This window comes from Mauremys mutica, chromosome 12 (genome assembly GCF_020497125.1).
Source record: "Mauremys mutica isolate MM-2020 ecotype Southern chromosome 12, ASM2049712v1, whole genome shotgun sequence".
In the NCBI taxonomy this organism is placed as follows: Eukaryota; Metazoa; Chordata; order Testudines; family Geoemydidae; genus Mauremys; species Mauremys mutica.
In genome coordinates this window covers 14,345,172-14,367,910 of record NC_059083.1, presented here as the reverse complement: position 1 = coordinate 14,367,910, position 22,739 = coordinate 14,345,172, and the positions used below count along the sequence as shown (strand labels likewise).

Below are 22,739 nucleotides of genomic sequence, written 5' to 3'. Positions count from 1 at the left end.
GGTGTAGTGCAGTTTCCCACTCTGGGAGAAGAGGGGTTAAAGCAGCCCTTGGGGAGGCTGTGCAAAGCCCAGCCAATGAGAGGAGGACTTGCGGAGAGAGCCAATGGAAAGGAGGCTTGATGGAGCAGCCAGCGAGGGCCATATAAAAAGGACTGTTCTGCAGAGCAGAGAACAGTCTCTTTCTCCAGCCTGATGGAAGAGGACTAGCTGTCTATAAAGAGAAGTGTCAGGCAGAGCAGGGTGGGGTCAGGCGAGTAAGCGGAGCTGCAGCCTCACTGGCTGCCAGACAGAAGCCCCAATAGGAGGCAGGGAAGGTGCTGGGGCTACAGGGAAGTGGCCCAGGGATAAAGAGGTAAGCAGCAGCACTTGGAGGAGAGGCAGTAAGTGCTGCTGCTAGAGGGTCCTGGGCGAGGCGCCTAGAGAAGCAAGCGGGTCTGTCCCACTTGCTGCCATAGAGAGTGGCCCATCAAAGAACCACAGTTTGCCCCTGAGGGAAGGGCTGTACTAGGGGCTGCAGTTCGGCACCACGGCGACAGGCTGGGCTGCTGGTTCTCCTGTATGACGCGATCTGATTAAAATATCATATGGATCATTGTTGCAACCACTGTTCTGTGTTTGCAAGAAATCTTGTGCAAAGGTGGTCAAGTGAGGTGCCTATGGAAAGGATAGCAATAGCTGGGTATGTTTGTTCTAGTTGCATGCATATGTTATTGTTGTGTTTGAAATTATGAGTATTGGCTACATACGTGTACTTCCATGAGTTTGATTCTGAGTAGCACCAGTGAAGCATTTGGCCAGCGTATTGTGAGGGGACAATTCAAATTGCGTGGCCCATCAAGAAGTACCTGACTGACAATGGGCCTTGGGAGATTCCAGTCCACATCTGATGAGCCTTCCTGGGAACATTCAAACTAGTGTGTGCGCCATGGCTTTTGCCTGTAAAGAACTGAGTCATGCGTGGATGAGTGATTTGCCCATGTGATGGCTCATGTGACTGGACATTATTACTGTTCTTTTCAATGGGATTCCCTGCACATGATGCAAGATATAAAAGACCCTGGAAACATCTCCATCTTACCTCTTTCCTGCTCCAGCTTCTCTGCTGCTCAAACCAATGGACTATGCATTTATACGAAGGGGAGCATTCCATCCGGGGAACGGAGGTCCTTCTAATGATTTGGGAGTAACAAGAAACTTGATATAAACCTGCAGGTTATTCCATCGCTGCCGAATCAAGAGCTTTGTGATTATTGTATGTATTTGATTCCTTGGACCAATTTTAACTCACCTTTCTTTTTATTAATAAACTTTTAAATGTTAGATACTAAAGAATTGGTAACAGCATGATTTCTGGGTAAGATCTGATTTGTATATTGACATGAGTGTGCAGCTGATCCTTTGGGATCAGGAGAACCTTTAACTGGGGACACTGATTTTAATGACCACTCATCCCTCTAAGCAATGCTTCTAGTGGTGATACAAGGGGACTGGAATATCCGAGGGAATTGCTTCTCTGACTTTGTTAGCCAGAGTGATGACAAAGAAGTTTGCTTTTTGCTGTACCTTGTGAGTGAAGGACTACCTATCAGGGGCTGTGCCTGCCCTTGGTCTCAGCAGTTCATCCTGAATTGGATACTCTCAGTAGTGTCCCACTAAAGCAAACCTTTACACCGCAGAAAGGGGGGGAACGGAGTTTGGGGCTCAGCCAGAGGGCTGTACCCCGAAGAGGACACTGGTCCAGGAGGGATGCGGCTCTGGCTTCTGAAGACATGGAGCCAGCGAAGCAGTGACAGAGCGTGAGACGCCACCAGAGGAGGGTGCCCTGCTGGTGGACTGAGATAATTCCCTGGACGACCAGCAGCAGCTCTCTCCCAGCAATGCGGCTGCACTACAAGCTGTGTGTGACCTGCTGGGCTGCCCCCCTCCACTTCCTCTTCCCCGCAAAGAGAGAGGCAGGAACGTTCCCCCCTCTTACCTCTGTGCATATTTATTGGTTTCTCCTAAAGTTAGTTAGGATTATAGGGGAAAGTGTCAGAGCGGCCACCAGCGAGAGTTGCTGGCCACACTCTGAGGCCACCAAATTTGGTCATGAGACCCCCTGGGCCAGATGCTCGTGATGGGCCCTTCTGATCATAGCGCCTGGGAGTGGAACAGGAGCCGGACCCAGAGATGCTGCAGCGCGATCCCTTCAGCGCTAGGACCCAGGAGCAGCCGGGAGGCGGCTCCGGGCAGCGAGCGCTGGGCTCCGGCCCGGCAGCAGGAAGTGACTCGCAGCCGCTGCGGTGACTCTGGCTCCCAGGCTCCTGGCGAGATCCCCGAGCCCCGGGGGGCGGCTGGTGCTGGGAGCCCGGAGCCCTGGCTGCAGCCGGGAGAGGGGAATCTCCAGCAGGGCCCTTCCCGCTGCTCCCCCCCCAGGAGCCTCTCCCAGGGCAGAGCCCCCGGCCCGGCCCCTGCCCCGGGGGGCCCCGCTCGGAGGGAAGGTGAGAGAGACCCGCCCCCCCCCGGCACCCCCGTGCTGCAGGGGGCGGAGGCTAAAGAGGTGCCGGGGGTGAGGGCAGGCGGGGGAGCGGGGTGGGGGCAGGGTGCGGGGGCTGGGGCTGCGGGGGGCGGGCTGGGATGGGGGCGGGGGCACTGAAGGGAAGATGGGGCGATGCGGGGGGATTGTGGGGCCGAGGGGAGCAAGGCTGGAATTGGGGAAGATGTGAGGGGGGGGCACTGCGAGGGAAAGGGGGGATGTGGGGAGACTGGCGGTGGTAGGGGCGGGGGAGATGCCCAGGCAGCTTCTCCGCCCCACGGGACACGAGGGGGGAGGGGCGGAGAGAAGCTTTTCTTCTCCTGGAACTGATCAAACCAGCTTTGGGAGTGATGAGGAGAAGGGGGGGACCAGGGCCGCCCAGAGGATTCCGGGTCTTCGGGGCACTTGGGTGGCGGGTCCCGGAACGGAAGAGCCCCCCGCCACCGAATTACCGCCGAAGACCGGGCTGCAGTTTGGCAGCAGGTCCCGCTTCCGCGGTAATTCGCCAGCGGGGGGTCCTTCCGCCCCGGAGCGTAAGGACCTCCCGCCGGCGAAGACCGTGAGCAGAAGAAGCCCCTGCGCCCGGCCCCGCAAGAGTTTTCCGGGCCCCCCGGAGCGAGTGAAGGACCCCGCTCCAGGGGCCCCGAAAAACTCTGGCGGGGGCCCCTGTGGGGCTCAGGGCCTGGGGCAAATTGCCCCTCTTGCCCCCCGCTCTGGGCGGCCCTGGGGGGGACCAACCCCTCAGGACGCAGAGGCTACAAGGCAAAAACCCAGCGCCCCACCCACACCCTGCTCCCAGTATGTTACTGTCACACACACCCATGCTGATGGGGTCCGTGTGTCCTGAGTGTTGGGGGCTGCCCGTGGGCCTCATGGGATTTCCCTGCAGGATTCAGATCTCAGCCACCCTGGAGTCAGATCGGAGTCACTGCTGGCTCGGGCGGAGGGTGGTGGGGAGGGAAGGGGAGTGTGGATGGGCCAATGGGCTCAGCCTCTGCCTGCCTGTCCCTGGGGGCTGCCAGGGGAGTCCAGGGCAGCTCTTTCTTCAGGTGTTGCTACCAGAGGGTTCCTGCTGTTCCTAAGGGAGTGGGGTTTACACTGCAATGGGGGGCAATCCTCCAAAATGGCCCCTTTGATTCTATTCTTCTTCTAGCATTTGGCTCAGAGATGCTGTTACTGGGAGGGTCTGAAGAGTCTGGGGGGAATCGGGGTGTGACATGGACTGAAGCCCCTTCTGTAACCTCGCCCATCACCCCAACAGGCTGAGGAATCGTGTCCACATTTCAATCCAGATTGGCCCATCTTCCAGGAGACAGGGAAGGGAAATGGCTGTGATGGAGCCAGGTCAGGTAGGGGATTTTCAGGGAGCTACTGGGTGGGGTGAGGGAGAGGCAGGGAGGAGACAGGGTGTGAGAAACCTGCTGATTTTCTGAGTAGGCCCATTGGTGGCAGGGGATGGGAGAGGGGACATTACCCCATTTCTCAAACAGGATACAACCCCCTTGCACAGGGCTGGGAACATATCCCAGACTCCCAGTGCTGGAGCCTGACCCCACTAGCCTGAGGCTGCTGTGAAATACGAATAGAAGCTGTAGGGATTCATGTCCCTGTCCCCGACTCAGAGCTCTGCTTCCGTGTCAGCCTGTGGCTGGCAGGTGTGTGGGAAATGAGAAGACCCTGCCCTGCTCCGTGTGCTGGGAGGACAAGAAGCTCTCACCTTCTCCCACCCCGTGAAGCCTCCTGGCTGCTCTGAGCAGGGTGGGGGTGGGATTCTGCAACTCTGGCCCTCCCAGAGCTTCCATTTCTTTATGCTTCCTCCCTTGTGACTATTGGGATTGTGGCTGGAGCAGCAGATAATGACTGGGGCCTTTTGGTGTTTCAGATGCCGGTGACCTTCGAGGAGGTGACTGTGTATTTCACCCAGGGGCAGGGGGCTCTGCTGGACCCCGCTCAGAGAGCCCTCTACAGGGACATCATGCAGGAGAACTACGAGACGGTGACCTCGCTGGGTAAGGGATTCCCATCCCCTCAGATATTAGAAGCCGTGGGGTCTGCGTGTCTGAATCTGGTCATGTTCTTCCCATGTCAGTTAGATCAGAGGTAAATGGGTTCCATAATACACAGCTGCCATGTGAGAGAGACTTGCATCTCCGTGCCCACTCCAGTGGGACATAGGTGTCAAAACCCAGTGGACAAGCTAAACCATCCCCACCCGTCCAGCTTTCAAAGGGGCATAAATCCAGCATTGTTCTGTCTGTGTTGTTTCTCGGCTGCACACACAATCCCTGTTCACCTCCCTCGTTGGGACTAGCTCCAGCCCTGGGGAGGGCTTTGGGTTCTGCAGGTTTAGAAAGAGGCAGGGGTTTAAGTCCAGAGCCGTGTGTGAGTCAGCAAGGCCCCCAGAGTGCACAGATCCTGGGAACATGTAGTGAGGGTGTAGTAATAATTCAGCTCACCTCCCCAGACAACTTCCTCTGCCCAAGGGGGCTCAGTGACCATGTTCCCGTCCTCTTGGATTCCACGTTTCTGCAGCAGAGCACAGGGACAGGTTCCGCTCATGGAATGTCCTTTCTGACAAATACTCCACCAGTGCTCCATGCACCCTGATCTGGTCTGATTTCACCCCCTGCACAGGATTCCCTATTCCCAAACCTGAGCTGATCGCCCGGCTGGAACGAGGGGAGGAGCCGTGGGTGCCCGATCTCCGGGCCTGCGAGGAAAAAGAGATCCCGAAAGGAACATGCACAGGTGAGGATTGACACAGAATCCATCTGGGGAATGAAGGAAAAGGTTGAGAATCCCAAAATATGGTGTGAGTGACGCCCTCAGTTCTTCCTCATCTCACCCAGAGCAGGGCTGTGATCAGCAGATATTGCTCACGCCATTCCACTCAGCCTGTTAGCCTAATTTTCCCAATTTTCCCTAATTCCCTAATTCCCAATTTTCCTTCCCTGTGAGTGTTGGGTGAGAAGTGGAGGCAGACTGAGCAATGTTGAGGCGGAGTCCAATTGCTGAGTCTTTGTGTTGGGTTTGCCCTTGGTGCTATTCCTCTTTCTCCCCAGCACAATGACTTATGTCTCTCCCAGCAGGTGCTGAGCGAGGGAGTGAGAATGAGGAGAGGAATCATCATGAGGAAGTTCCTGGGGAAGTGGAACCGCAGGGGACCTTTGTGGGAAGAGCTGAAGGGAATTTTTCCCAGTGCTGGGAACAGGGAGAAGCCTGGGGAAATCGGCACACATTAGAGAAGCTGCTGGAAAACCACCCAGGGGAGACAGTGGATGAATCTATTAACAGTAGGGGAGGAGACAAGGATCCCACAGCCCAGGAGACAAATCCCAAGGAACAGACATCCTGGCCCCGCCTGCAGTGTGGGAAAGGATTCATTGTGAGATCACAGCTCGTGACACATCAGACAATCCTTACTGGAGAGAAACCCCTTCAATGCTTGGACCGTGGGGAAAGCTTCAATAAGCTCTCAGATCTTAATAACCACGGGAGAAGCTACATTGGAGAGAGACCCATTCAGTGCCTCGAGTGCGAGAAATGTTTCAGTTCAAAGTCAGCACTAATTTCACATCAAGAAAGCCACACAGGAGAGAAACCCCATAAGTACTTAGACTGTGGGAAAAGTTTCAAGCGGAAGTCAGCGCTTGTTAATCATCAGGCAATCCACACAGGAGAGAGACCCCATAAGTGCTTGGACTGTGAGAAAAGTTTCAAGCAGACATCAGACCTTGTTAATCATCAGGCAGTCCACACAGGACAGAGATCCCACAGTTGCTTGCACAGTGGGAAAAGATTCAGACAGAGATCAGACCTTGTTTCACGTGAGAGAACTCACACAGGAGAGAGGCCCTATAAGTGCTTGTACTGTGGGAAAAGATTCAGACAGAGATCAGATTTTGTTTCACATGAGAGAATCCACACGGGGAGAGACCCTATAAGTGCTGGGACTGTGGGAAAAGTTTCATACGGAGGTCAGTCCTTGTTTCACATCAGGCAATTCACAAAGGAGAGAGACCCCATAAGTGCTTGGACTGTGGGAAAAGTTTCATATGGAGGTCAAACCTTGTTAAACATCAGATAATCCACACTGAAGAGAGACCCCATAAGTGCTTGGAGTGTGGGAAAAGTTTCAGACAGCGATCACACCTCATTACACATGGGAGAATCCACACAGGATCTAAACTTCTGTGACACGTGACAAGAATGGGTTAAAGAGCTTGCATATAATTGACTCAGATCAGGCATAAATATACTGGCCCATGTTACCTTAGGAGTGGAGAACCAGAGTTGACAAGGCCAATTCAGTCAGGGTGGATGTGGTCCCCTCCCAGTAATTGAGGTGGAGGTGTCAGTACCAAGAGAGGGAAAATTGCTTTTGTAGTGAGCCAGCCACTCCCAGTCCCTATTGAGGCCCAAATTGACTGTGTGAAGTTTGCAAATGAATTGTAGCTCTGCAGTTTCTCTCTGAAGTTTGTTTTTGAAGTTTTTTGGTTGCAGGATGGCTACTTTTCAATCTATTATTGAATGTCCAGGGAGATTGAAGTGTTCTCTTACTGGCTTTTGTATGTTACTGTTCCTGATGTCTGATTTGTGTCCATTTATTCTTTTGCGTAGAGACTGTCTGTTTTGGCCAATGTACATGGCAGAGGGGCATTGCTGGCACATGATGGCGTATATCACATTGGTAGATGTGCACGTGAATGTGCCCCTGATGGTGTGGGTGATTGGTTGAGTCCTATGATGGTGTCGCTAGAGTAGATATGGGGACAGAGTTGGCAATGGCGTTTGGTGGGATAGTATTTCTGTGTGTAGTTGCTGGTGAGTATTTGCTTCAGGTGTGGGGCTGTGTGTAAGTGAGGACTAGCCTGCCTCAAGGTCTGTGAGAATGAGGGATCATTTTCCAGGATAGGTTGTAGATCCTTGATGATGTGCTGGAGAGGTTTTAGCTGGGTGCCGTACGTGATGGCCAGTGGTGTTCTGTTATATTCCTTGTTGGGCCCGTCCTGTAGTAGGTGACTTCTGGGTACCCGTCTCACTCTGTGAATCTGTTTCCTCACATCCCCAGGTGGGTATTGTAGTTTTAAGAATGCTTGATAAAGTTCTTATAGGTGTTTGTCTCTATCTGAGGCATTGGAGCAAATGCGGTTGTATCTTAGGGCTTGGCTGTAGACAGTGGATCGTGTGATGTGTCCTGGATGGGAGCGGGAGGCATGTAGGTAAGTACAGCGATCAGTAGGTTTCCAGTATAGGGTGGTGTTTATGTGGCCATCACTTATTTGCACTGTAGTGTCCAGGAAGTGGTTCTCTTGTGTGGACTGGTCCAGGCTGAGGTCAATGGTGGGGTGGAAATTGTTGAAATCCTGGTGGAATTCTTCAAGGGCCTCCTTCCCATGGCAGGGGGGGCTGCAGTGTGGTGGGTTTGGGGGCTATTTGGAGAGGGTTTGGCCCCTGGCTGCGGTTGCCTGCCCTGGGCCCAGGAAAGCTGCTGCCAGCTCCCGAGGTGTGCACAGTTGGGGGCAGGATCATGTTACCACCCATCTCTCACCACCCCACACACTCCCATCTGCTGCTTTGTTTCCCTGACCCTGGCCTTGCTGGTGTGGATGGAGGCTACAGGTCAGGGGGATCTGAGGGGGGCAGATGGGGGGGGGGGCGGAAGGTGGGCCAGGGCCAAACTGAACACAGAGTGAGGGGGGCCCAGCTGGGGCCGGGGAAGGAGAGGGGCCCAGGGGCACAATCAGGGCGGGGAGGGGGGCAGCACAGGTGCTGGACCGGGGCTGGGATCCGGCTGAGATTCTGCCGTGGCCACGTGGCCGAGACGGGCGCTGGGGTCCCAGCACCAGGGGGTCCCTCCGGCCAGCATGGGGCTGCTGGAGTTAATGGTTAAGGCCGGTTAACCGAGAAGCCTAATGTTTACCGGTTAAGCTTTTACATCCCCCTCAGCAACCACATCTCCCGGTGTGTCTGGTGTAACAGTTCCTGTGTCTATTGCAATGGCGTAATGTGAGCGCAGCGCTGACTGATTTCCTGGGCTGGTCTCAAAACTCCTTCAGCTTCCTTTGATCCCCCAATGGGGGTTGCCTTAGCCAATTGCTATTTTGTCTCTCTGTCCAGCACCCCAGTGCTTTATCCCATGTCCCATTTGTGTGTAGAACTTGGTTCCCAAATGCTCACTAGCAGCTTCAAGGTTGAAGGCACCTGGATACTTTGTAATATGCCACTAGTGGCCAAAATCCCTTTAGAAATCTGTCCCTACGGGCCTTAGAGTGTGTCCTATACGGGGCTTCTCAAAAGGAACTTTGTGATTTCCACCCCCCAAACATAGATATACAACCCCAAGAATTCAAATCCCGTGAGTCGTGCACCCAACAGTTTAGAATTTAAATAAAGAAATGAATAAACTTTGTTTTTTGTCTTATTATCTTTTTGTGTTTGAGCCTTTGGGGTGTACTAGCTTCTTAATTTTACTGCTCCCTGTTCCAAATGGTCCCTATATCTAGGATGGTTGTACAATCCTGTAACATTCAATGCTATTTTACACTTCTGGGAAAATGTGATTCCCCTCCACCACTTGCAATTGAAAATTGATTTTAAAACCTTATTTCTGTAAGTAACCCCCGCCTCCCCCCCCCACACACTCTGAATGGCCCACTTGACTTTTCTATGACTTCATTTATTGCATGCAGTGATGTAGATTTTTCTACCATGTTGTTTGTACTTCTAATTGTGAAGGCTAGGACTATAACAGGGTTTAAAAGAGAACTGGATAAATCCATGGTGGTTAAGTCCATACATGGCTATTAGCCAGGATGAGTAAGGAATGGTGTCCCTAGCCTCTGTTTGTCAGAGAGTGGTGATGGATGGCAGGAGAGAGATCACTTGATCATTGCCTGCTAGGTTCACTCCCTCTGGGGCACCTGGCATTGGCCACTGTCGGTAGACAGATACTGGGCTAGATGGACCTTTGGTCTGACCCGGTACAGCTGTTCTTATGTTCTTAATTGCCTATTTAAGTTCCCAGTCTTTTTTGCATGCTACATTTTTTGTTGTGATACAGGTCGGTCTCATCTCACGCTGGGGTTATGCTCCGCAGTCAGTGCGTAAAGCGAACATTGCGTATAGTCAAAATTACATTGAGTGTAATGGCGGGCGGAATCGCCCACACTACAGAAACGGTATTTTAATTGTTATTTTTCTCCTTTTTTTTTTCTTGTTTTTTTTCCGACTGCGTAAAGCTGAAATTGTGCATGTTAAATGCGCCTAAGATGCGACAGACCTGTACATTTCAGGGATGTTCTTCCTTCTGGCAACTGTACCGATTTCTACGGCCCAAGTCAAATAATTTTTAAAACAAATTGCTCTGTTTCTCCTTTGCATTGGTCAGGCCGGGGGACACCGTGCCGACCTCACCCTTTCTTTTATGTTTTCGCAGTAGGCTAGTTAATGCAGGTTAGTTTTCCCATGGTAAATGTGCCCATTTTCTTATAGACGCAGACTCTATTGCTGATTCCAATGTTAAACGACCCATTATTGTTCATGGACTGAAAACTCTGATACCGATTGTGTGGCTACTGCTCCTGTTCCTTTGCCAAGCGCTGCCTCTGAATGTCTGCTCCTGTTTGGGGGGGGGGGGGGGCATCATGGAAAAGAAAAGAAAAAATTTAAAACTAAAGAGTTAGCACTCTCCCACCACCACCGATTTCCCACATTCCCTTTCCTTTCCTTCCTCACGGCTTGTCTGATGCTATGGTCAGAAGTAAGGTGGCCTTAGTTTCGACAGTGGCAGTCAAGGCAACCACAGATAAGTGCAGGAGACCTTCCCCCCCAACGCTAAATCCCCAGCCCACACCCCCAACCCTCTGCTCACCCTGACCCCTGCAACCCTCCGCCCCAGCCCCCTGCACCCCCTCACACACCCCCAGCCCCTGCATCCCTCACATACCCTGAGCCCCCTACCCTGACTCCTGCACCCTCCACACACACACCCAGCCCCCTGCACCTCCTCACACACATCCAGCCCCCTGTCCTGACCCCTGCACTCCCCTCACACCTCCCCAGCCCTGACTCCTGCATCCCACCTCATGCCTTCCAGCCCCTGCCCTGAAACCTGCACCCCCTCACACATCCCCAGCCCCCTGCCCTGACTCCTGCACCCCCCCCCACGTCCCCACCCCCCTCCTGAGAACCAAACAGGAGCTGCCCCACACAAGCGCTCCACACCCCAACCTCCTGCCCCAACCCCAAGTCCCCTCGCCCTAGCTCCTGGCCAGACCCCGCACCCCAATGTTTTTTTACAATATTTGGAAAGCTCATTAAGTGGTCAGTCAAGACCCTCTGTGATTTTCAAATGGTCTGTGGAAAAATAAGTTAGACTCCAAGAACAATCAAGGTTCCTCACTTTATTTTCATTTACTTGCTATTACTTATAGGAGGAGGATGAAGAAAAAAGAATGAAAAACGGGGGCAGGAGGAGATACGAGAGAATGGTCTTTTTCTTGGCCGGATCCCAAGGAGGTGCCCCAAAAATGAAGCTGAGCACAGGGCCAGGGGGGCCCCACTAACTGTAAATCCACCACTGGCTGTCACGTCACCTGGGCTGGGGATACTGTCAGGGCCGGTGTAACTACTAGGCGACCGCCTAGGGCGCCAAGATTTGGGGATGCCAAAAAGGGGTGTCCCAATAACTTTTTTTACACTACAGTGGAATCACATCTTACACGGGGGTTAGGTTCTAAAGTCACCGTGTAAAAGGAAAATCGTGTATAGTGAAAATTACCATAAAGTACAGTATACGCTAGAATAGGGTTCCTCAACCTACGGCAGGCCTGCACAACATGTGGCCCGGGGGCCACTGGTGGCCCGCAGGGGGTGAGTAGGCAAGTGGCAGGTGAGGGAGGGGGGCTGAAGAGGCGGGTGGGCAGTGGTAGGGGGTGAGGAGGTGAGCCGGGGGGGATGGGGGAGCTGAGGAGGTGAGCGGGCGGGCAGTGGTGGGGGCTGAAGAGGTGAGCCAGTGGGGTGGGGGGCTGAGGAAGCGAGTGGGTGGGGGGTGAGGAGGCAAGCTGTGGGGGTGGGGGGCTGAGGAGGTGAGCGAGCCTAGGGGTCAGTGGCTGACCTGTTCTACTGATCTGGTCTGGCTCCCAGCCCCTCTCCAAGGGTTGCAGCTGACGGGAGGTGCTGCCTTCCACACCTTCCTCATTCACACCTCGTTCCTTCAAGAGGACAATCAACTACAAAGTGGGGGGAAGATCTTATTCTACTTCTGGCAAAAAGACATTTTTCTTTTACCTTAATTATACTACCTTAGGGGCCCCCTATAACATATTACCAAGGTTCAATACAAAGTCATATAAAACTTATACAAAAATGCATAATGCAGAGATTTATCTACAACTGCATTGATTGACTGCTGTGTGCAGTAATATAGTCATCCCTGGGCAGGGCCGGCTCCAGACCCCAGCGTGCCAAGCGCGCGCTTGGGGCGGCGTCCCGCGGGAGGGTGGCAGGGGGCTCCGGTGGACCTCCCGCAGGCGTGCCTGTGGAGGGTCCACTGGTCCTGCGGCTCTGGTGGAGCATCCGCAGGCATGCCTGCAGGAGGTCTACCGGAGCCGTGGGACCGGCAACCGCCAGAGCACCCCCCGCGGCGTGCCGCCGTGCTTGGGACAGCGCAAATCCTAGAGCCGCCCCTGTCCCTGGGTCTTTGAATGAGGCTTTATACTGGGGGGGTGAGCAGCGAGCAGAGGTGGGAGCGGGTGGACAAGTGGCAGGTGAGCAGTGAGCCAGCAGGAGTTCTAGGAGCGGGAATGGGGGTTTCTGGCAGGGGAGGGAGAAGGTGAAAGGAGGCGGTGAGTGGTGGATGGGGGACAGACTAGGACGGATGCAGCAAGCCATCAGGATGCTACGGGGGTAAAGAGGGGTGAGATGGCGGGGCCAAGCAGGGGAGAGGGCAGGTCCTATTTTACTGTTGTGGTCTGGTCACCCTATGCATGCCGTTTCTCTCACACACACACCCTTCCTTTTCGGCCCACAGTTGTTTCGGTGGGGCGGCACTGGGGAAGGAGGGTTTGTTTCCGTGGGGTGGGCAGCGCTGGGAGGGTATATTTCCACAGGGCTGGGCAGCACTGGGGGGGGTGCTTTGGGGGGCTGGGTGAGGCGGCGGGGAGGCACAATTTTATATTCTTGCCTCAGGCGCAAAAATAGCTAGTTACGGCTCTGCCCCCAACCAAGGGTCTCACAAAATCTCATAACCCTGGCCCACTGGAGGGTTAATCCGGCCCTGCTCACAGAGCGGGGTGACGTGTTTTCCTTTCACCTTTCCCATTTTTTCCTTAATTTTTTTTATTACTTGCTGCTTAATCAATTGTATTTGTTGTGAACGCTATGCAATAGTCAGGGAAGTGTCCAAGGAGAAGAGAGCACCCCGGAGTGGAGACGCCCTAGTCTCCTTCCTCAGTGATCCCAACAAGATTGCAGGTTAAGTTCCCTCAGGAATCCTTGGTCCAACACCGTCAAAGTCTCGGGGACTAGTCCTTGAGGTCAGGCAGGCTTCTGGGTCAAGGGAGTGGGAGCAAGGACTCCGATCCTTCTGCTATTCTATTCCACCAGGGTGGTGTATAAGCCAGGAAAGTTCCCCACAATAGCCCTCCCCGCTTACCTAAGACCATATTTTTTAGTTTTGCCAATCCAGGCCATAAAAACTTGTAAGGAAGGAAGGAGATTCCAGCAGCTCCCTAGGGAACCCATTCCAGTGCTTCCCCACCCTCCTCGTGAACCAGTGTTTCCTAATCTCCAACCTAGATCTCCCCCATTGCGATTTAAGATATTGCTCCTTGTTCCAGCCAAAAGGCATCGCACTCCCCGTCGGGGAATCGAACCCCGGTCTCCCGCGTGACAGGCGGGGATACTCACCACTATACTAACGAGGAAGTGGTTATATGGGTCCTAGCCGAGATGCTCATGATGGACCCTTCCGCCCTGAGCGCCTGGGAGTGGAACAGGAGCCGGACCCAGAGATGCTGCAGCGCGATCCCTTCAGCGCTAGGACCCAGGAGCAGCCGGGAGGCGGCTCCGGGCAGCGAGCGCTGGGCTCAGGCCCGGCCGGAGGAAGTGGCTCGCAGCCGCTGCGGTGACTCTGGCTCCCAGGCTCCTGGCGAGATCCCCGAGCCCCGGGGGGCGGCTGGTGCTGGGAGCCCGGAGCCCTGGCTGCAGCCGGGAGAGGGGAATCTCCAGCAGGGCCCTTCCCGCTGCTCCCCCCCCAGGAGCCTCTCCCAGGGCAGAGCCCCCAGCCCGGCCCGGCCCCTGCCCCGGGGGCCCCGCTCGGAGGGAAGGTGAGAGAGACCCGCCCCTCCCCCCCGGCACCCCCGGGCTGCAGGGGGAGGTTTGGCCCCAGGCTGCTCCCAGCGGAGCTGGCTGCGATTCCCGCCCGGGGAAGCTGCCGCCAGCCCCGGTGGGGGCGGGGCGGGGGGAGCCTAGGCACAGGCCCTGCCAGACAGGGCGGAAGTGCAAACTCAGGCATGAAGCGGGGAGAGAATAAACATTGCCCCCAGATGGGTTGAGGCGGGTGCAGTGGTTGCAAAAATAGGGAGGGGGCTTTTCCTCCCCCCTTTCTCAGGAGCTCAGCTCCCATTTCCCAGTGTCGTGTCTTTAAAGGCCCAGTGCATCGCTGGCTAGGGCTGCTCCCGTCCCCCATAAGATATTACTGAGATGCTAGAGGGGACTTCATCCAGTGAAATATTTACAGACACCCCCACAAAGATCTCACTGTCACATCTGCTTCGAGTGTTTAAAGAATCCGGGTCTCAGTTCCTGTGTCTGCGTAAAGCCGCCCAGCGCTTCACCTGTGTGTCCTCGCCACTGTCCCTGTTCCTAAGGTGACCAGATGTCCTGATTTTACAGGGACAGTCACTATATTTGAGGCTTTTTTGTATATAGAAGCCTATTACCCCCCACCTCCTGAGCCGATTTTTCACACTTGCTGTGTGGTCACCCTACCTGTTCCCCTGAGTTTCACTCCTCTTGGAATCCAGTCTGGACAGTTTCACTCCTTTACGTTAAAAGCAGCAGAGTCTTGTGGCACCTTATAGACTAACAGACGTTTTGGAGCATAAGCTTTCGTGGGTGAATACCCACTTCGTCGGATGCATGGGACGAAGTGGCTATTCACCCACGAAAGCTCATGCTCCAAAACGTCTGTTAGTCTATAAGGTGCCACAAGACTCTTTGCTGCTTTTACGGATCCAGACTAACACAGCTACCCCTCTGATCCTTAACATTAGTTCCTTATGAAAATATTCTTTTCATTACTCTGAGCTCTTCATCTTCAACTCCATTAGTGTTGTGCGGAGGAACATCACTGTGCCCTGGAATTCATATTTTTAATGGCAAATAATCATGGGAAATATTAATAGCTGTGATCACATCTCAGGGTGACACTGTAACAGTTCCTGTTTCTATTGCAATGTTGTCATTTGAGTTCAGTGCTGACTGAGTTCATAGGCTGGTCTGAAAACTCCTTCAGTTTCCTTTGCTTTAGGTAATTGTTATTTTCTCTCTCTATCTAGCACCCTAGTGTTTTTTTCTCATGTCTCATTTGTATATAGAACTTGGTTCCCAAATATTCACTAAAAGACAGAAGTTTCAAGGTTAGAATAATAGAATATCAGGGTTGGAAGGGACCTCAGGAGGTATCTACTCCAACCCCCTGCTCAAAGCAGGACCAGTCCCCAACTAAATCATTCCAGCCAGGGCTTTGTCGAGCCTGACCTTAAAAACCTCTAAGGAAGGAGATTCCACCACCTCCATAGGTAACCCTCCACCTCCAGTGCTTCACCACCCTCCTAGTGAAAAAGTTTTTCCTAATATCCAAACTAAACTTTTTCCACTGCAACTTCAGACCATTACTCCTTGTTCTGTCATCTGCTACCACTGAGAACACTCTAGATCCATCCTCTTTGGAACCCCCTTTCAGATCGTTGAAAACAGCTATCAAATTCCCCCTCATTCTTCTCTTCTGCAGACTAAACAATCCAAGTTCCCTCAGCCTCTCCTCATAAGTCATGTGCTCCAGCCCCCTAATCATTTTTGTTGCCCTCCGCCAGACTCTTTCCAATTTTTCCACATCCTTGTAGTGTGTGTCCCAAAACTGGACACAGTATTCCAGATGAGGCCTCACCAGTGTCGAATAGAGGGGAGTGATCACGTCACTTGATCTGATGGCAGCGCCCCTACTTATACAGCCCAAAATGTCGTTAGCCTTCTTGGCAACAAGGGCACACTGTTGACATTCACCCATTTCAAAAACAGGACAGACCCCCCTGCACAGGGTTGGAGCCTGACCCCACTGGCCAGAGGCTGCTGTGAAATACGCAGGGAAGCTGTTGAGATTCCTGTCCCTGTCCCCGACTCAGAGCTCTGCTTCCTGTATCAGCCTGTGTCTGGCAGCTGTGTGGGAAATGAGAGGACCCTGCCCTGCTCCGTGTGCTGGGGGGGACAAGGAGCTCTCACCTTCTCCCACCGCCTGAACCCTCCTGGCTGCTCTGAACAATAGGGGTCAGATTCTGCTACTCTGGCCTCCCAAAGCTTTGAGGTTTTTTCCTTTTCCTGTGACTAGCGGGATTGTGGCTGAGGCAGCAGGTGCTGAGGGAGGGACTCTTGTTGTTCCAGATGCCGGTGACCTTCGAGGAGGTGGCTGTGTATTTCACCCAGGGGCAGGGGGCTCTGCTGGACCCCGCTCAGAGATCCCTCTACAGGGACGTCATGCGGGAGAACTACGAGATGGTGACCTCACTGGGTAAGGGATTCCCGTCCCCTTGGTTATTAGAATGTTCTGCATAATGCACAGCTGCCATGTGAGAGAGACTTGCATCTCCGTGTCTTCTTCAGTGAGACATGGTTTCAAAACCTTATGGCCATGCCAGCTCATCTCCACCCCTCCAGCTTTCAAAGGGGCAGAATTCATTCATTGTCCTTTCTGTATTGATTCCTATTTGCACACACAATCCTTATTTACCGCCCTTCTTGGGAATAGCTCCTGCCATTGAGACAGCTTAGAAACAGGTAGGGGTTTAATGCCAGAGCTGTGTGTACATCAGCAAGGCCCCTAGACTGGGCAGATCCTGGGAACTCCTAGTGAGGGTGTAAAAATTCCCCTCACCTCCCCAGAGGTCTGCCTCTCCCAAGGGGGCTCAGGGACCACGTTCCCGTCCTCTTGGGTTCCATGTTCCTCAGCAGAGCACAGGGACAGGTTCCGCTCACAGAATGTCCCTTGTGACAGATGCGTTCCCAATGCTCCATGCACCCTGATCTGGTCTGATTTCACCCCCTGCGCAGGATTTCCCATTCCCAAACCTGAGCTGATCTCCCGCCTGGAACGAGGGGAAGAGCCATGGGTGCCCGATCTCCGGGTCTGTGAGGAAAGAGAGAGCCTGAGAGGTGATCGCACAGGTGAGGACTGACACAGAAATGGGGAATGAAGGAAAAACTTGAGAATCCCAAAAATACGATGCACCCTCAGTTCTTCCTCATCTCACCCAGGGTAGCGCAGTAGTCAGCAGATATCACTCATGGCTTTCTACACAGCCTGTTGGCTGCAAGAGTTTCCTTCCCATCTCTCCTTCCCTGTGAGTGTTTGGGTGGGTTGTGGAGGCACAATCCAATTGCTCAGTCTTTGTGTCGTGTTCACCCTTGTTGCTATTCCTCTTTCTCTCCAGCAAAAAAATTCCTTTCTGGATCATCTCTCTCTCCCAGCAGGTGCTGAGCGAGGGAGTGAGAATGAGGAGGGGAATCATCATCAGGAAGTTCCTGGGAAAGTGGAACCACTGGGGACCTTTGTGGAAAGAGCTGAAGGGAATTTTTCCCAATGCTGGGAACAGGGAGAAACCTGTGGAAATTGGCACAGGTCAAAGAAGCTGCAGGAAAACCACCCAAAAAAGAAAGTGGATGAATCTATTAATTATAGGGGAGGAGACAATGATCCCACAACCCAGCAGACAAATTCCAATGAAGACAAATGCTGTGAATGCCTCAGTTTTGGGAAAGGATTCATTCTGAGATCACATCAGACAATCCATACTGGAGAGAAACCCCTTCAGTGCTTGGACAGTGGACAAAACTTCAATAATCACTCAGACCTGAATAACCATGGGAGAAGCCATACAGGAAAGAAACCCTATCAATGCCTCGAGTGTGGGAAATGTTTCCTTTGGAAGTCAGAGCTAATTAGACATCAGCTAAGCCACACAGGAGAGAGACCCCACAAGTGCTTCGAGTGTGGGAAAAGTTTCATACAGAGGTCTGACCTTCTTAAACATCAGGCAATCCACACAGGAGATAGACCCCATAAGTGTTTCAACTGTGGGAAAAGTTTCATACAGAGGTCAGACCTTTTTAATCATCAGGCAATCCACACAGGAGAGAGACCCCATAAGTGCTTGGACTGTGGGAAAAGTTTCATACGGAGGTCAGATCTTGTTAAACATCAGGCATTACACAGAGGAGAGGGACCCCATAAGTGGTTAGTCTGTGGAAAAAGTTTTGTATGGCAGTCAGACCTTATTCAACATCAGAGAATCCACACAGGAGAGAGACCTCACAAGTGCTTGGACTGTGGGAAAAGTTTCAAACGGAGATCAGTTCTTTTTAAACATCAGGCATTACACAGAGGAGAGGGACCCCATAAATGTTTAGTCTGTGGAAAATGTTTTGTATGGAGGTCAGACCTTGTTAAACATCAGGTATTCCACACAGGAGAGAGACCCCATAAATGTTTAGATTGTGAGAAAAGATTCATACGGAGGTCAGACCTTGTTAAACATCAGGCAATCCACACAGGAGAGAGACCCCAGAAGTGCATGGAATGTGGAAAAAGTTTCATACGGAGGTCAGACCTTCTTATACATCAGAGAATCCACACAGGAGAGAGACCACACAAGTGTTTATTCTGTGGAAAAGGTTTCATATGGAGGTCACGCCTTTTTAAACATCAGAGAATCCACACAAGAGAGAGAGATCTCACAAGTGTTTAGACTGTGTGGAAATTTCACTTATAAACTTCTCTGATGCAGGGACAGAAGGTTTTAAGGAAATTGCATGTAATTGACCTAGATTCAACCTTTAGAGACATGTTAGAAAAGTGTGTCCTCCTCAGATAAACTAGAGCTTCGAAAGGTGAATGTGTATTGTTAAAGACATGGAAGAAGATGGTAACTGTAGTAGTCTTTGTTTAGCTGTATCTTGTTAGAGGTTAACAATGGAAATAAACAGTTCCTGTCTAGGGCTGTATTCTGTGAATTCAGAGATGAAAAAGGAATATTAACATTTAGACAAAACTTGGCTGTAATGATGTCATTGTTTGTCTCCTGAAAGTTTGTGGTAAACTGTCTATGAACTGCTTTATGGAGAATCACCTCATGTTAATCCATGTAATTAATTACCAGTGATGTTTAGGAAATAGGTTACTTCAAAAGCCTATTGTTCAGCCAATGACTGTGTGCTGTCGAGACGCTGCAAAAATTATCCTTTTGTCTCTGATCTGCTTAAGCAGGGTTTTTTTTTTTGGGGGGGGGGGCTAGGGGGAGTCGGAAGACAGAGATCTCCAGTCCCTTCTGGACCACCCTGACATTGAAATTGGACATTGGACTATAGCTTGATGAAATGATTCTGTAAAGGATTCTTTGCAATTCTAAAGCATCATCTCTACAGTGAAACTGACCTAAGAACTCTCTGCATCGCTGTATGGATAAGGATCGTTTAAGCAGCACACTCTCTCGTTTCTTCTTTTAATAAATCTTAGTTGAGTTAATAAGAATTGGCTGTAAGTGTGTATTTGGGTCAGAACTGAAGTATTCCTTAACCTGGTGGATAGTGTATAGGATCCTTTGGGATTGGTGGAACTTTGTAATGTGATGAATAAGATTTTCCACAATCCCCATTGTGTTGAAGTGGGCTGTCTGGGAGGGAGCCCAAGGCTGGGTTGCTGTGAGGGAGCTGTGCTTTGGCTCTGTGTAGTAGGTAAGGTATTGCAGGAGCTGCTTTGTTGCTGGCTTGGTGACTCTAAGGATTGCAATATCCCCCCGTTTTGAGGATTGTCGGCCCCATTCTTTGCAGTTTGCCCTATTTGAACAATCGCAGTGTGGCTCCCTGGAACCCGGGCCACAATTTCATAAATGCCTCACGTGTGGGGGAAGTTTCATTCAGCCGTCGTGAAACACACCCCGCAGATTGCAAGCCACCACCAACGGAGGTGGGGGAATCCACCAGTGGTCCCCAATTCTCGTGGGCCCATGGCTCTCAACTCTTCCCGGGCACTGGGGAATGCCCCACAGGTCCCCACTACCCGCAGGTATTGTGGAATACCTCTCAGTTCCCAGTCGTCACGCAAATCCGCCCCCAGCGCAAGGTGCAGGGAGGAAACCCTTTAGGCATCTGGGTGAGGAGGATATGGAACTTGGGGAGGAGGGCAGGCGGTTATACAGGGGCTGCAGCAGCAGTCTGTGCTCTTGCTGCCTTTCCCGCATCAGATCCACCAGACACCTGAGCATGTCCGTTTGCTCCCCCATTAGCCTGAGCATCGCATCCTGCCTCCTCTCTCTGAGCTCCTGCCTCCTCTCATTGCACTCACTTAATGCTTTCCTGGACTCTGCCATTGTTTGCCTCCACACATTCAACTGTGCTCTATCAGTGCGGGAGGACTGCATGAGCTAGGAAAGCATGTCATCACGGGTGCGTTTTTTTGTTTTTTTTTGCCTTCTAATCTGCGATAACCTCAGGGATGGAGATGATAGACATTTGCACCTGTGGGAGGAAAAAAAGGGAGAGTAGAATTTTAAAAGATACATTTCAGAAAACAAAAGGGAGACTCCTTCACAGTGAATCAAGCAATTCTCAGCAGACAGCACATGTGCTTTAGGTACAAGGTCGCATTTTGCCTTTTATATCAAGTGCTTGCTGGTATGGTGTGACACATCACACACGGCTGGGCAATAGAGTTCGGTTTGCAGGCAGCCATGGTAAGCCAAAGGGTACATGGGGTTGGCTTCTTCCTCCATAACATATGGGAATGCTTTTGAACTGCAGCGCCCTCCTTTCCCATAGCAACCAATACCAGTTGGGTTGGTCATTTAAAAGCATGGACTGCGGTTTTTGGGTGGATGTGCAGCACACACCACCCCCCCAACCCAATTCTCTGGGCTGATCCCTTCACCCCTTCCCCACACTGCGTTGCTATTATCAGGGATGATCCCTTTCAGCCAAATGCAAACAGCTCAGCATAAACTGGCTCCTCTGACTGTCCTCTTAAACAAATTCCCCTATTTCAACCAGGTGACCATGAACGAGATCACTCTCCTGAGGCTAACACAGAGAGATAAAGACCGAGTGTTGCTTGAATGCGACCAAAGCCCAGGCCCATTCCCTGCCATCCTTTGTGCTGCAATGATTCCAGACTACTTGGTTCTGGCTTGACGTGGTAAAACGTCCTACCGTGGAGGATGGAATAAGGCAGCCCTACCCAGAAACCTTCTGCAAAGGCTTTTGGAGTACCTCCAGGAAAGCTTCATGGAGATGTCCCTGGAGGATTCCTGCTCCATCCCCAGACACATTAACAGACTTTTCCAGGAGCTGTACTGGCCGCGAATGCATCCCAAGTCTTCAGGGCAAATGAATCGTTAAACACGTTGCTTTTAAACCCTGTAGTGTATTTACAAAGGTACACTCATCAGAGGTGCCTGCTCCAGCTTCGTGGTCCGGGAGCCCGCCTTTGGACTCAGCGGATGAAAAATAATATTTTCATAAGGAACTAATGTAAAGGAGTGAAACGGCCCAGCCTGGATTCCAAGAGGAGTGAAACTCAGGGGAACAGGGACAGTGGTGAGGATACACGGATGAAGCGCTGAGCAGCTTTACGCAGACACAGGAACTGAGACCTGGATTCTTTTAAACACTCAAAGCAGGTGTGACAGTGAGCTCTGGGAGGGTGGAGGGGGGTGTCTGTAAATAGTTCACAAGATCAAGTGTCCTCTAAGAGATCAGTAACATCTTATGGGGGGGGAGCAGGGGAGAGCGTGGCCCTGTCTGGGCAATGCGATGCACTGGGCCTTTAAGGACACGGCCCTGGGAAATGGGTGCTAAAAGCCTAGGAAAGGGGGGAGAAAAAGCCCTAATGCCCCCCCCACACACACACACACACAAGTTCGCAACCACGGCAGCTGGTTCAGCCCATCTGGGGGGGGGCTTTTATCCCCTCTGCTCCTATGTCTGGGTTTTCCCCTGCAGCCTGCCTGACAGGGCCTGTACCCCGGTTCTCCTCCCTCAATCCCCACCCCCCACATGCCTCTGTCCCAGCCTCCAGCATGGCCCAGCCGGGCTCCCTCTGACCCCCACACACCGGGAGCTGGCGGCAGCTCTCCCGGGCCCAGGGCGGGAATCGCAGCCAGCTCCACTGGGAGCAGCCTGGGGCCAAACCTCCCCCTGCAGCCCGGGGGTGCCGGGTCTCTCTCACCTTCCCTCCGAGCGGGGCCCCCGGGGCAGGGGCCGGGCCGGGCTGGGGGCTCTGCCCTGGGAGAGGCTCCTGGGGGGGGAGCAGCGGGAAGGGCCCTGCTGGAGATTCCCCTCTCCCGGCTGCAGCCAGGGCTCCGGGCTCCCAGCACCAGCCGCCCCCCGGGGCTCGGGGATCTCGCCAGGAGCCTGGGAACCAGAGTCACCGCAGCGGCTGCGAGTCACTTCCTGCTGCCGGGCCGGAGCCCAGCGCTCGCTGCCCGGAGCCGCCTCCCGGCAGCTCCTGGGTCCTAGCGATCAATGGATCCCGCTGCAGCATCTCTGGGCGCATGTTACCAGCACTGGGTGACCAGACAGCAAGTATGAAAAATCAGGAGGGGATGGGGGGTAATAGGCATCTATATAAGACAAAGCCCCAAATATCAGGACTGTCCCCATATAATTGGGACATCCGGTCACCCTACCGGCACTAGTGCAAAAGTTGGAGCTGTCTGGGCTGCCTGAACCAGAGTTGTGGGCCCCCCCTGAGGAATGAAGAGGCCGGGGGCAAGAGCACAGCGGGCAGGGGGGATTTGATTTAAATCACTAGTTAGGAAGACTCAATTTAATCATGGGTTTTTACATAAAAGGCCATTCTTGTTGGTTGTTATAACCTTAAAACATATTCTTCACAACTCAGAGATAGATTTAGGTTTCATTTTTAGAAGGTATGATGAATGGTTGGTTGGTT

General features: G+C 52.6%; 1 protein-coding gene and 1 non-coding gene across 2 annotated transcripts; one reads left to right on the top strand and one right to left on the bottom strand.

Annotated features, from left to right (window-relative positions):
- The first annotated feature begins 4,349 nt into the window (after positions 1–4,349).
- On the top strand, positions 4,350–21,888 carry LOC123346579 (zinc finger protein 251-like). Its single transcript, XM_044984055.1, has 4 exons — positions 4,350–4,524; positions 5,150–5,263; positions 16,181–16,228; positions 21,788–21,888. The coding sequence occupies exons 1-4, from the start codon at positions 4,398–4,400 to the stop codon at positions 21,886–21,888; spliced, it is 390 nt and encodes a 129-aa protein (XP_044839990.1). The 5' UTR covers positions 4,350–4,397.
- On the bottom strand, positions 13,372–13,443 carry TRNAD-GUC. The gene has a single exon. It is a non-coding gene; the product is annotated as a tRNA-Asp (tRNA).
- Positions 21,889–22,739: the final 851 nt, after the last annotated feature.

Bases quoted from the DNA above. Each gene is read 5' to 3' on its own strand.
- LOC123346579 (XM_044984055.1), top strand. From the start codon at position 4,398: ATGCCGGTGACCTTCGAGGAGGTGACTGTGTATTTCACCCAGGGGCAG. The intron at 4,525-5,149 runs GTAAGGGATTCC...CCCCCTGCACAG, and splicing joins CGAGACGGTGACCTCGCTGG to GATTCCCTATTCCCAAACCT. The intron at 16,229-21,787 runs GGGGCTCTGCTG...TTTCCCCTGCAG, and splicing joins TGTATTTCACCCAGGGGCAG to CCTGCCTGACAGGGCCTGTA.